At 43.6% G+C, this 13,695-nt stretch overlaps 2 protein-coding genes across 3 annotated transcripts in view; both read right to left on the reverse strand.

The window, feature by feature from the left end:
* The window catches only part of CENPI (centromere protein I), a 28,424-nt gene extending 26,715 nt beyond the window's left edge, over positions 1-1,709 (reverse strand). For both annotated transcript variants that reach the window (XM_042480498.1, XM_042480497.1), the window contains exon 1: positions 1,487-1,709. The gene's annotated coding sequence lies outside the window, so the exon portion shown is untranslated. The remainder of the gene's footprint in view (positions 1-1,486) is intronic.
* A 3,201-nt stretch (positions 1,710-4,910) lies between these two features.
* TMEM35A (transmembrane protein 35A) lies at positions 4,911-10,647 on the reverse strand. Its single transcript, XM_042479365.1, has 2 exons — positions 10,411-10,647; positions 4,911-6,223 (listed from the first exon to the last, which is right to left on the reverse strand). The coding sequence occupies exons 1-2, from the start codon at positions 10,528-10,530 to the stop codon at positions 5,837-5,839; spliced, it is 507 nt and encodes a 168-aa protein (XP_042335299.1). The 5' UTR covers positions 10,531-10,647; the 3' UTR covers positions 4,911-5,836.
* Positions 10,648-13,695: the final 3,048 nt, after the last annotated feature.

The raw sequence follows: 13,695 nt of genomic DNA on the forward strand, positions 1-13,695 counted from the left end.
TCCAAAGTGATCCAAAGCAGCTTTATTTTGGCCTGTCTGTACAGGCCCTATGTTTCATACAGCAAGACCCATAAATTTAGTCACAAATATTAAGCAAAACATCAATTTCATATTCAAGTGACATCAACAGAAATCCCAGAAGGTAACAGAACTAATTACTGATCCATCAGAGGACAAGAACTCCAGAACAACTGGACAACAATTCTATGCACATGTTTTCTGTTTGCGATTGATAAACTGAAGTTTGAGATAGAGAGGCTGGGGACAAATGACAGACAATGCATCTCTGAATCCTGGGCAACTCCGGCTCAGAGGCCATCTCTGATAGAGAAAGCCAACCAAGAAAATCTATGGAACTCAAGCTCTATAAATGACAATGACTTTTCTAAATCTGAGGAGTGCGACATTTACATTACAAACCTTTCAGGACAGGAATGGGGAACATTTGGTTCTCCAAATGTCCAGCTTCAGTTCCTCCCAGTCCTAGCCAATCTCGCCAATGTTAAGGAACGGTAGGTCAGTAACATCTGGATGACAACATGCTCCCCACCAACCCTTCATTGGAATTTGGTTCCTCAGACAAATGAAGTGTTAGCCTCTGTACATGTGTCTTTATTTAGACATGCAACCGTGAGATCAAGCACAACGAAACCTAAGAAGTGCAGCTAAAGTCAAAGAAAGTTAGAGTGATAAACAATAAGCATAAGCGCTCTTTGCCCATAACACAACCATTCACAGTTTGCTAGGTTTGTTGATTTACAGGTTCTCTGTGAGAAGAGTTGTCGTTGTGTGTGCCTTGGAGTCCTTTCTGGCACAGTGACCCAAAGGAGATGCTCTCGTGGGGTTTTCTTGGCAGGGTTTGTTCAGAAGAGGTTTGCCGTTGCCGTCTCCTGAGGTCCAGTGCGTTTACGTGGCGGAGGCAGCCTTCGCACCCTGGTCTCCAGAGTCCTAGTCCAATGCTGAAGCCAGGCTCAAAGGCAGCTTAAAATGCAGATACGGCTTTTCCAAACTAATCTGATTTGAAAAGGTAAGTTAAGTTTTAAAAGTGATTCAAACTCACTCCGACTGAAGCCAAAGAGAGGGCCACGGAGGAGCCTCCTTCTTTGGAGGTCTCTAGACAGAGGCTTTGATGGAGAGTTCCTGCATGGAAGGCCCTTGGGCTCTCTTCCAACTCTATGGTTCTCAAAGAGACCTCCTCAAAGCTTCAAGCTGCCACAAACCTATTCCTCCCGGAGCCACCTCGCTCTCTGGGAGCCTCTGCCAACCAAGGTCCAAAACACGCCGCAGAAACAGCCCAGTCTGGGACCACTCTGACTGCCCTGGCTCAGCGCTAGGGAACCCTGGGAACTGGAGTCTGACAGAGAAGGCTCCATGTCCCACAGAACTACACTTCCCAGGATCCCTTGGGGCAGTTAAAGCGGCCTCCGACTGGATCATCCCTGCAGCGTGTTCTGGGCCTCAGACTCTCTTGCTACGAAGAGCTTACCTTTCTCATGGCTGCTGGCCAAAGCGCTCCCTCCTTTGGCAGCCTGCCTTCCGCGCAGGGCAAGGCTCCTCCCTCTTCCTCGGTTATTCCCCGGCTTTTCAAACAAGCCCTCCTTCTTTCCTTCCTTCCTTCGCTCGCCGCCTTCTCCTTCTCCTCACCGCGGCCTCCTCTCAGCCATAACAATAACCACCGCTGCGGCGACTCCTTTTCCTTAACCGCGAACAAGTTCAAATGTTCCCTCCTGCGCATGCGCAAACCGTAGACAGGAACTCGACACTCCCATTGGCTGCTCGGGGACTGCTCTCTGAGCATGCGCACTTCGCTCCCGCCCTCCCTGACGGATGACATCACCGTCCTCCAGAGGCGGAGCTAGAATTAGGGGTGGGAGGGGCTTCCCGGATGGAGCCGCCGTTTAAGTTAGAGGCGGTGGGCCAGCGCGACTGCGCATGCTCAGAGAGAGAGAGAGAATAATGGCAAATGAAGGGGGCGGGGCTGGTGTCAGTTAAATAATATTCTCTGAGGAAAATGTGAGGATTGTCAGTCCAAAAGCAGTTGGGCCTAAAGCCCCATTGTATCAGATCCTTGTAGTTGCTGATAGTCATTCCATGTCATTTTATATCCATATAGATATATGTGTGTGTGTGTATATGTATATATACACACACACACACATATGTTGTTTAATTACACATATATACACACACAATATATATATTATTTAATTCAGAATTATAATCACAGATAGGTGAGCCCTGTCTTCATACTTTCACAAGCCATTGTATATCTAGAGTCATGTCTGTTTATTATTAATAAAACAAACATATTAAATAATACTAAACATCAATGACTTATATTAATGCCAAAGAATACCGGGAGCTCTAGGCTATATTTCAGAGGAAGGCCTTGGCAAAACAACCTGTTGAGTATTCCTTGCCTAAGAAAACCTTACGAAATGTATGGGGTTGCCATACGTTCACCAGATGCTTGTGTCTTCTACTACCAGGAAATAGTTTTACTCATTACGTTTCCTATAAGTGTGTGGATTTATATGTTAATAAAATATTTTTTCTTACAAGAAATACGTTTTTTCTGAAGTATTTTATTGGCCGAAGTGGCAGCTTGAGATTATGCTCTGATGAATGCAGTAGGATCTATCCACATGTAGAGGACTGGACTGTATATAGAGACTAATTTTGCTGTAATTCAATGTATAGCCTTATATGAGTCACTCTTGAGACTTTTCCTCATCACTTAGCATAGACATAAAAACACTGACCTACCCTAAAGGGTTGTAAAGATGACAACATATTGTGTGCAAAGTGTCCTGAACTCTCTTTGGTTGTTGATGTTGATTGCCTTCAGGTTGGCTTCAGCTTATGGTGACCTCCAAGATGAGAGACCTCCAAGATACTCTGTGATCAACAGCCCTGGTCAGGTCTAGCAGACTCAGGAAGATATCTTCCATCTATCTCCCTATGTGAATTGTATTACTCTAAAGATAAACAGTAACCAGATGTTTGTTAGGAAGCTGACTAATTGCTGGAGTATTAGATTCATTTCTGGGTCTTGTCTCATATAGGCCCATGTAACTCTGATTATTTCTGGTGTAGTGGTTTGAATGCTGAACTAGCTAGGTTGCTGCCACACTGCAGAATTAATGCAGTTTGGCATGGCTTTAATGGTCATGGCTCCATCCTATGGAATCCTGGGACTTTGTTGTAGCACCAGCAGTCTGTGATTAAATATCTCCCAAAGCTACAAATCCCACCATCCCATAGCATTATGCCATGGCAGTTCAAGCAGTGTGAAACTGCATTAATTCTGCAGTGTAAATGCAGCCTAGGACTCTGGGAGACCAAGGTTAGGATTCTTGGGGCCTTTGGCAAGTCACACTCTTTCAGCCTTAGAGGAAGGCAATGGCACACACCCCTCAGGAAAAAAAAATCTTGCTAAGAAAACCATATGGTAGAGGTCACCATAAATCAGAATCAACATAATAAAGTGCAATCCCAGTTGCGCCAGCAGCTGTGCATGTCAGCTGCTTGGTTGTTTTGAAGTCCCAGCAAAGTATATGTCACTTCAGTACATTGGACAGCAGTCTTCTCTAGGCATTGCTGGATAGTTTTGTACAGTTCGTGGGCATGGTTGACTTTTCAAACTTTCAGCAATGACAGACTCTTTTCTATCTCATGTTCATGGCAAGGGACTTTCAGATTCTGGGAATATTCACTAGTACCATGAATGGACTAAACAGACATTCCTTCTAACACTCCCAACATTTTGGGAGTTGAAGAGCACATAGACTTTGCTGGATCCTCAGACATTCCAATCAAACATTCAGAAATCTACCCATCTACATTTGTAATTTGAAGGTTTTCCTATTTGGCATCTGCACTGAAAGAGGTGTCTGGGGTTGCCAAATACTATAATGAATAAGACAGTCTTTAGCGGCAGTGCTATGCAAGGGCCAGGTCAGCTTCTCCTCAATAAGATAATCATGAATGCATATCTATAGGTCTTCTGTGTAGCAGTGAAAGCAAAGATGAACAAAAAGATCATGGGGTGATGGTGGTGGTCTGGAACGGATTCCCTGCAAAAAAGGAGGGAGGAGTGTACTGTAAAACATTACCATTATAATGTGCAAGTTATTGCATCTTAACTTGTAACTGTAATGTGAGTTATTTACACCCGCAGCACTGGGGAAATGAGTGTGTTCTTATTGTATGTTCTTATGTATGTCCTTATTGGTAACTAGTTTCTTCCAAGTTCTATGTGGGACTTCCCTGATACGACTGTTTCTTTCTTAACTTTCTTCCATGTCAGCAATACTGAGATTTAAGAGCTGTTCAACACTCCCCCCCCCCCCCCGTTTTATTGAGATAGAAGTTCACCAGCAGCTTCAGACAATGTTTTCAGTACGCAGTCTTCCAAATTGGAAGATTTTCTTTAGGGTTTTACAATATCAGCTATTCTGGGAGAATAGTCCTAGAATTCACTTCAGATATTTTCAGCATATTCAAGGAGGGCATATCAGAGATCACAGCTAAATCAAATAATCTTGTTATGTGTGCTTCAAGTTGTCTCTGTTTCTGTTGGTGACCTTAAGGCAAACCTATCACGGTTTTCTTGGCTTGTTCAGAGGAGTTTGCCTTTGCCTGCCTCTGAGAATTGAGAGTGACTTGCTCAAGCCAATGGATTTCCAAGGCTGAGTAGGGATTCAAACCCTGGTTTTCAGAGTTGTAGCCAACATTTAGACCACTACACCATGCTAATATCCAGCTCCTTTATAACTTCAGCCCTGGGATCACCTCTGTAGTCAGCCAGGACATAATAAATTGCAACATGCAGATATTAGGCATTCCAATCATAAGTATATGACACACATGTAAAATCTGACAATACGCAAGACAATTTTCCTCCAAATTTCAAAAAGTTTATTTTTATAAATTAAGGGGGAGAAAAAGGAGGAAGAGAATGCAAACTGGACACAACCAAGAAAGGCAACATACATTTAAAAATGTGTTTCTAATGACAGTTCCACCTTTTCTTCTTTCTCCCTCCAATGTCAACACTGACACAATGCAAGTAGCTTCTTAAGAGGGATCTCACTATCTTTTGATTTGTCAGATCCTGGTGTGGGATGGAAAATGAATCCTGTCCTTAGTGCCAAGCTCTAACCCACCCACAATAACCTGTCACTTCATAAAGTTAGTGAATGGGTGGCAGATAAAACAGGCTAATGTGTTGGGTGATACGTATTGACTAGTCCTTGATCTTCTGACAGCAGCACAGACAGGCTTGGGAGATTGAAATAACTGCAGGTAATTATTATTATTGGGTATGCAGCATTCTTTATTCTCTGTCGAGAGAGGTGGGTGGGAGATACCACTTGGCTCATGTGAAGCAAGAAAAAACGTTCACCACTCCAGTGCTAGATGCTGGGCAAAGTAGGGAGAGGACTGGGTAGGTGAGCAAGCACAGGGTTAGAAGCTTCCTTTTTTTTACCCCTGAAACTGGTTCAGAGGCAGTTTGAGTGATTCATCTACCAACCATCCAGCCAGTCTCTCTGATATGCACAGAAACATACACACCCAACACAAGGTACATTTATTCCCCTCTACATCCATTAAAATTAATTCATATCTATACATGTTGGGGGGGGTGCAGCAGAGGGCAGTTTTAGAGGTTTGCACAAGCCAAGTTGTTGTTTAGTTGGCAAACATAAGGTTTACCCCATGCTCCAATATGTAACTCTTTACAAAACTGAAAAAGAAAAGAAACGCAAATCTTTTTAGGTGTTTTGCAGAGAGAACTGCATGGAGGGTCCATATGTCCCTCAAAGGCACCCCACTAGGACACCTTCATTTTGCCCTTCGCTGGCTCTCCTTCTGCAAGAAGTGGCTGCTCCTCTCCATTCACTGACAGGGTCCTCTTCTCTGGCAGCTGCTCCTCCGGCTGACGGGCAATAAGCAGGCGGCAGGTAAGCAGGATCCCAAAGACCAAGGCATGGGCATAGCGTTTGAGGGGGTCTCCCACCAGCTGGTGGAAGAAGAGCACAGCCAGAACAAGCAGCAGCAGCAGAAAGTTGGCCACATCCTTGGGACGGCCAGGAACTAGTGTCATGACAATGCCGCAGGCCACCTCGAGGGCTCCAATACTCTTGCGAAGAATGATGGAGCTGATTCCCATTCTCTTAAGCATGGGCAGTGCTCGGACATAGCTCTTGTAGGCCCGTTTCTGTAATCAAAATAGCAAGAACATGGCATTCAATACAGGATCTGACATGTAGCTTCTAGCTCTCTCCTAGGAACACAAACATAGGTCCATAATGGAGCACAGCATTGAGCCTTATCACATGTGAAACAGGAGCCCCAGTTCAAAGCGAGGGGGGAGCAGAGTCACTTCAGATCCAAGGCAATTCACGTGATGTATTATCATACCTGAGGAACGAAACTGTGGTTCTGCTTGGGCAAAGTGGAGCAAGTGCACATTGTATTACCACACCAGAGGGATTCAACTATTCGAATTGGCACCCTTGCACATGCTCAGTAGGGCTCTGGACACTGTCATCCTTCCCTGCCCCCTCCTTAGCTGTCATCCTTCATTGGGGTGGAGGAGGCAGGGGATGATGGGACAGGTGGCAGGGTGCCAGAGGGGGTGAGATTGGGGTGAAGGAGGAGGCAGGGGATGATGGGACAGGTGGCAGGGTGCCAGAGGGGGGTGAGATTGGGTGAAGGAGGAGGCAGGGGATGATGGGACAGGTCGTAGGGGGTCACAGGGGGCGATATTGGAGTGAAGGAGCAGACAGGGGATGATGGGACACATCGCAGGGGGTCACTGGGGGCAAGATCGGGGTGATCTTCCACACCAGACTAATTCGAAGTGAAATCAAAGTGAGCTTGGAAACAATTTTTGTGAATTCGCTTGTTAGTGAATTCACAAAAATGAAGTGTCACTCCGAATTGACTGTGCATCTGCCTCGGAATGACCCCCCCATAGAAAGCAATCAGGTCTGATAATGCATCACGTTATAACATGAATACGCATGGCTGGATCTGTAGTGACTCCGGATCTGAGCTGCAAAACCCCTCGTGTGATAAGGCCCATTGATTTGAATAGAACTGAGCAAAGAGGATTCATTTTATCCTACTTCAGTAAAGTCACATGTCAGATGAGAAGAATTTGATAGCAAAGGCAAGAGGTGATAGTCTTTTATCCAATTCACCATCCTACTGACATGGAAGCCACCAAATGCCCTAGTTTCTAATTAAACATACAAAAGACTGAGCTGTATAATTACATCTGCTCTTCTCTTTAACATTGAACACAACTGGATTTACGGTTCATAAGCACAGTCTGACTACACTAACATCCATAATTCCGAGATCTCATTTTATTTTTCTAGGAGTCATCTGTTAAATGAACTCAGTAAATACTAGTCCTCTTTCTGCTATATTTAGGCAAACAAGGCTAATGTATCTACCACATATAATTATTTCCCAAATGTTCACTTCTAGAAAAGGTAGGGTGAAATTGATGTTTTATAGAACTGCATAGTTAAAATTACTTTCATGGGCTGTAACTTTACAGTGTGAACCTATATATTTCTAATTAGGAGTAAATCTCATTGAGTTTGGTGGCATTTATACTCAGGTCAACAAACAGAGGATTGTGGCATTAGTTGATTAATTGGTCAGAACAATTAAAACTATATCTAAATTCTATAATTTGTCCTGAGTAGAATACAACTATTGAATTAGTCGGATTTACCTACATATTGACTCACCCATCAACAATAGGTAGAATGGGTCTATTCTAGTTGGGATTAACCAACAGAATTGCAGTCTACTTTGGTTAAAAGGTAAAATATAAATAATTTAAAAACACACATAAATAATGAAATATCAAACACCATTTGAAGAGTTAGTTTTTTCTGCAAAATAGAAAACTCTTCATCCAAAACCAACATTTTGTTTTATTTAAGATTATTGGTTTTATCCTATGAAAATTCAAAATATCAACGAAAACTATTATGACCAATGAACTAAGGTTTCTTTTATTGAGAAATGCTGGCAAAACATCAGGAATAAACTCTTCTAGAACATGGCCACATAGCCTGAAAAACCCACAAAAAACTATGGATGCCAGCCATGAAAGTCTTTGACTTCACAACTTCCAATTTCTTTATCAAATTAATATCATAGTCCTTAAACAATAGTGGAAGAGGTGGACTTATTTTCTCGTCCCTGTTTTTCTTTGTCATCTGATTATGGTACTAGTTTGCTTCAAAAATAAAATAAGATGCTGGTCTTGCAAAGTTACCAAAACACCATCCTTTGAATGAAAACCTTGCCCTAAACAGGAGAGAGGGAGGCTGGTTACTCAGTGGTAATGAATCAGCAACATACTCATTCCTAGCTCACACAAAGCTAGATCAACACCCATCTCAATCAATATAATTTATGCATTAACATTTTTTACACTTGCTGTGTGTTTCATTTTTTAAAGGAAGAATAGTGGCAGAACCATTCATTGAGGTCTGCCTCTTGTGTTTCCTCATAACACCCTGAATATTGTGTCATTCCAGAGCATGCTGGGGGAAAAGTAATGGCTGCTGCCCTTCCTGGTAACTGCTTTTTCATTACTGAGTCTGGGACAGCTGAGAAAATAACCATCAGCTGTCAGAAAGCATCTGCTGAGACTTCCTTTGCTTCTACAAGAAAAGATGGAGCACATGTTTGAATGAGATAATGAAAGTCAGCCTCATTCATGCTACTCTTGGCATTGGCTTCATAACTGAAGAAGAAATATTATTTGTTCAGAAATCAGTTTGCTAAAAACCTGAATGTTCACCCAAGTGACAGCTCACCAAACACAACACACATCCAGGAATAGCTGCAATGAAGGTATTCTCTAAATGCTGTTGTGTGGATTCAAGTAGTAGTTTGGTCATTGATTTCCTTCAATGGTGACTGACCATCTCTTGTACTATAAGCAAACCTATAATTTAGCTTTCTTGGCAAGTTTCTTCAGAGGGAGTTTGCCATTGCCTTCCTCTGAGGCTGAGAGGGTGTGACTTCACCAGATTGCCCAATGGGTTTACATGGCTAAACTGGGATCTGAACCCTGGTCTTGAGAGTCATAGCCCAATGCTCAAACCACACCACCACACTGGCATGACAACTGCAGTCCATAAATCAGTCTTACTGCAACTTGGCACCTTCCAGTTATGTTAGACTATAATGGCCACTATATTCAGTCGGTGTAGTAATGCTGTCTGGGAACAATGCTGGAGAGCATTGAGATGTAGAAGTTGCTATAGGCCAGATCTCAGCCTCTTCTACTTTCATTGTTTGAGAATTGCAAGCTCAAATTGAAAAGCTGAGCTGTACTAAAAACATCGGATAGCTAAACATCTTAATATGGTATGATAAACAACGGATGGGAAAGGCCTGTTATTCAAATAGATGCCTAATATGACCTGGAGGGAGCAAGACTGTGAAACATGATGAGCTATGGCGCTTCAGCCGCCTGCATCACAACAGAGGTGGGGCTCACTACAGGATTCTTTATGAGCAACGGACAGAGAGGCTCCTACTGGTACCGTACTGGTCTTATTGGGAGGGAAAGGCTGCTTCTCTCAGTTAGAAATACCAGGTTGATGAAGGGCCCCATTTTCCATTTTCCAGAACCTTCTCTTGGGGAGAGACGAAGGGTGTTACACTGCTCTTTGACAGCAGTAATACAAGACCTTTTAGTGCCTGCATCAGATTCTCTTTCAAACACACACATGTACGTACACATAGATATGTATACACACGCACACACAAGTAAGAAAGCAAATGATTTCTCATTTCTGGCTCAGAATCTGCTCCCTGACATGGCCACCGCATCTGGTTTTATCTGGTGCTGCTTTTTACAGGAGGGGATCTGGGTCATTTTGCAGGAAAGGAGGAAAGATCCAGGCATTGCACTCTCTTCTTCCCTACCAGCAAAACCAGTTGGCCATCCCATATTGTCTTGTGGAAATAATAACAAAAAAGGATCCCTTTCTATGCCAAGAGCTGGGCTCTCCCAGAGCAGAGAAACAACTCCTGTGCAGGGCTGTCCCCCTCATTTCTGTTTCCCCCCTCTCTTTTCAGCCTTTCGCTTATACTGTATTCTATCATTTTTGCTTTTCTTCTGTTCAGGGGAAAGGAAAGCCACAGGAAGGGAAACTATCAGCAGAAAAAGAGGGGTTTAAAAGTGGGAGCTTCAGGTTTGATGCTGCCGCTCTTTTCCTTGCTAGCATCCATTCCCCTTCTCCTGCCCACAGCAGCTTCTTTTCATGGCTGATCCTGCTTGCAAAGGAAGAGCCAGAAAGCAGCAGGAATGGCAGGTCCATCAGGCAGCAAAATGTCTCCCATCACTGCTGTGTAACTCACCATCTCATTGTAGGCATCTTTGCTGAGTCTCGGGGTCAGCTTGATGGTCCCCATAAAGACAAAGAAGAGCCCCAAGGCCACAGAGAGGGCCACAATGGTTATAGTCCGGGGAGAGGCCATTGGGGGTCACAGCGCTGGTCTGGCAGCCTGACAGGGCAAGAGATGGTCAGTCACCATTGAAGGAAATCAGGGCTGCAGAGGCAAAGAGGAGGATGACAAAAGAGACAGGCATCCTGCCTCTGCTGCTCAGCCACCTCCGGGTCCTAATGCCCCACTGGCACAGATGAGAGCAAGGCGACATCTGCCCAAGATTAGGCAAGCCAGAAAGGGCTAGGGTTGAGGAAACAGAGTCTTAGTGTTGTATTTGCATTCCAGAATAATCTGGAAACCCTTGACGAAATCCACAATAGCTCTCGTCTTCAAAGGAAACTGACAAAACAGACAGAGACGTACACCTGGCACATTAGAAGATGCTACGGATTATGTTTCACTGCAACAGCCCCCTTCTCTTTGTATTTATGCAGCATATAAGGTTTACTTTTTAATCCCTAAACCTATTCCAAAAAGGAGATTGCAGTATGATGTGAATTCCTGCTGTTCAAAGCTCTCCATCACCATCATCAGCCTGCGAGCACTTAAATTAGGTCTCAGATATACCTTAGATATGGAGATGATCCAGGTAGGAGCAAACATTAGGAACTCAAAGATCCTTCCCTGGATGAGACGATTTGTTCACCCATTTAGTTCCCCTCCCTCCTCCTCCCTACTGTGTCCTTCTTGTCCTCCCATGACACTGAAAAATCACACAAAAATGCACATTTGTACTGTATATGACTGGCACAAAAAAATGTGTCCTTCTTTGAATTGGTGCAATAACCAGCAGGATTAATAGCAGCTCACAACAATCCCCAGATGTCTCCAGTACAGATTATGCAGGGCTCAGAGGCTTGCCATAGCTACATAATTACTGAAATAATTAACCCACAAGTGTGGCATGGACCTTAATTATTATCATTATTATGACAAAATATTGTTGCAGGGAATGCCAAACTGGTTCAAAACTGATAAATATTTGAGGTTTGCCAGTGCTTCACGACCAGAGTCCTTGAGGGTTAAGAAATGATGATGCATGTTTGCTGCTGCTTTCCAATATATTCATTAACATCCAGAGAGTAAAAATTACTCTAGTAATTTTTAGGCTTTGCCACACTATCCTCAGCTAGGCCTAAATACTCTGAAGGCACCAACTCCTGTCTGAATTTAGAAGCTAAGAAGGGACAGCCCTGGTTAGTTCTTGGATGGGAGACCCCCAACAAACACAAGGTGCTGTAGGTTCTATTTCAGAAGAAAGAACTGGCAAAACCACCTCTGAGTATTCTTTAGCTAAGGAACCCCTATGAAATTCATGGTGCTGGCTTAAGTCGGCAGGTGACTTGAAGCCACACAAGCACCATTCTCTTCCATTTGTTTCAATGGGGCTTGCACAAGAGTTTTTTTATGCACAGTTTCATCTGCTCATGAAACTTGTAAGCAAGTTTAGCACTTTAAGATGTGAATTCTAGTTATGAGTAGTATGTCCAAGAGCCAAGAATAGGGTGATATACTAACCCCATCCAGCACAGGCAAAGTCCCTATTCCCTGATCTGCCTTACAACTGACCAGGAGTACCTCTGTCTTATCTGGATTTTCAATTTGTCTGCCCTCATTCAGTACCTTACTGATGCCAGTAATAGGTCCCCTTTCTCTACAGGGAGGAACTGTTACCACCAAGCCAAACTTTATGAAGTAATTATCTGACTATGACAACAGGATTGTGAAAATCCCCAACAAATACAGATCCAGAGTACCGTATATGCTTGTCTATACGTCTAAAAATTTATGCCCAAAACGTGACCCCAAAATCCCAGGTTGACTTATTTACAGGTCACTATGGAAACGTGATAGGAGCTCTTTCAGATTTTCCCATGCAGTGCGGAAAGGAGTTTATTTTCCCCTGGAGCCAAACAGAAAGAATCCTGGATGACTGATTGATATTGCTGTATGTTTAAGAGTCCCTCTCCCATCTGCGCGTCTGGCTGAAATGAAAGCTGAAACGACAAAGCAAAGAGCCTCAATGAGAATCTCTCTTGCCATACACACACATACACACATCGAAGGAGCCTCCAAGTTTTACCCTCAACCTATCCATGAGTCTGGATCCATAATTTCGGCCCCAAAACCTGACCTCGACTTATACATGGGGTTGACTTATAGTTGACCATATACAGTAGGCTCTGCCTTATGCGTTGGACCAATGAGACAGTCCTACCCATGAACTGGTCCAATCAGGACAGCCTCAGTATGTATGTTGAAATTGTCCAGAACCAGGATCCTAATGTTTTCCAATACAACCCCCAAAACCATCTCAGCCAGCTCAAAGAAACTGCTGGGCAACAAGGTAGATGGCACATCACTAGCATCCCTGTTCTGTCTCCTTGGCCCAACACAAAGTACAAACTCTTGAAGCTGGTGCCAGGTGGATGGATTTCCTCACAGGAATGGTGGAATTTGTATGAATAATGGTAGGCCCTTCAGTCTACATTGGTGCTACACTTAATATACTCAGGTGGACACAGCCCAAAGAGAACAACTCATCAAAGCTCATCCACCCCAGTCAAGCATGCAGACATCAAAATGAGGTCAATATAATCCATTAGCAGGGCATTTCCCCCCTCCCAGAAACATCTGCCACATCCACCCTGGTGCACATCTCTCACATGATCCCGTAGTCCCTGACTTTCACCAGAGACTGTAAAGTGGCTTCCCAAGAGAGTTAGCCCACAGTTTCAGTGCAAGTGGTTTCATCCCAAGATGCTGACTCTCACCCAAAGTCTGTCTCTCTATATCCAAAAAGGGGATGGTGCCCCTGCCCCAGTGTTTCTCCTTTTAGGGTCACCCCTTCCAGGCAGACCCCAGCGGCCTCTCCTTTTATATACCCTTTCCATTCACTGAAACTGGAGTGCACTCTGCAGTTAATACAGATATATATAGGTGAACCAATCCCCAAAGTTACCCTCCTCTTGCAGGCTTCCTTTTGAGCTGTAATTTCCTCCCAAATTCAAGGAGACGTTGATGCTGCTGGTGGAGACCCCAGCTTTCCCCCACCTTGGTATTTTTTTCCTCCTTGGGTTGTATATGTGCTTGTATATTTTTCTTTAAGACTTTTTTTAAAACAAGCTCTTTAGTTGAAAAAAGTACTTTAAATAAATATTTATTTTTCCTCAAAATATTAAAATGTGTGTACAA

This window comes from Sceloporus undulatus, chromosome 7 (assembly GCF_019175285.1).
Source record: "Sceloporus undulatus isolate JIND9_A2432 ecotype Alabama chromosome 7, SceUnd_v1.1, whole genome shotgun sequence".
Classification (NCBI taxonomy): Eukaryota; Metazoa; Chordata; class Lepidosauria; order Squamata; family Phrynosomatidae; genus Sceloporus; species Sceloporus undulatus.

Bases quoted from the DNA above. Each gene is read 5' to 3' on its own strand.
- TMEM35A (XM_042479365.1), bottom strand. From the start codon at position 10,530: ATGGCCTCTCCCCGGACTATAACCATTGTGGCCCTCTCTGTGGCCTTG. The intron at 6,224-10,410 runs GTGAGTTACACA...TTTTGATTACAG, and splicing joins AAGATGCCTACAATGAGATG to AAACGGGCCTACAAGAGCTA.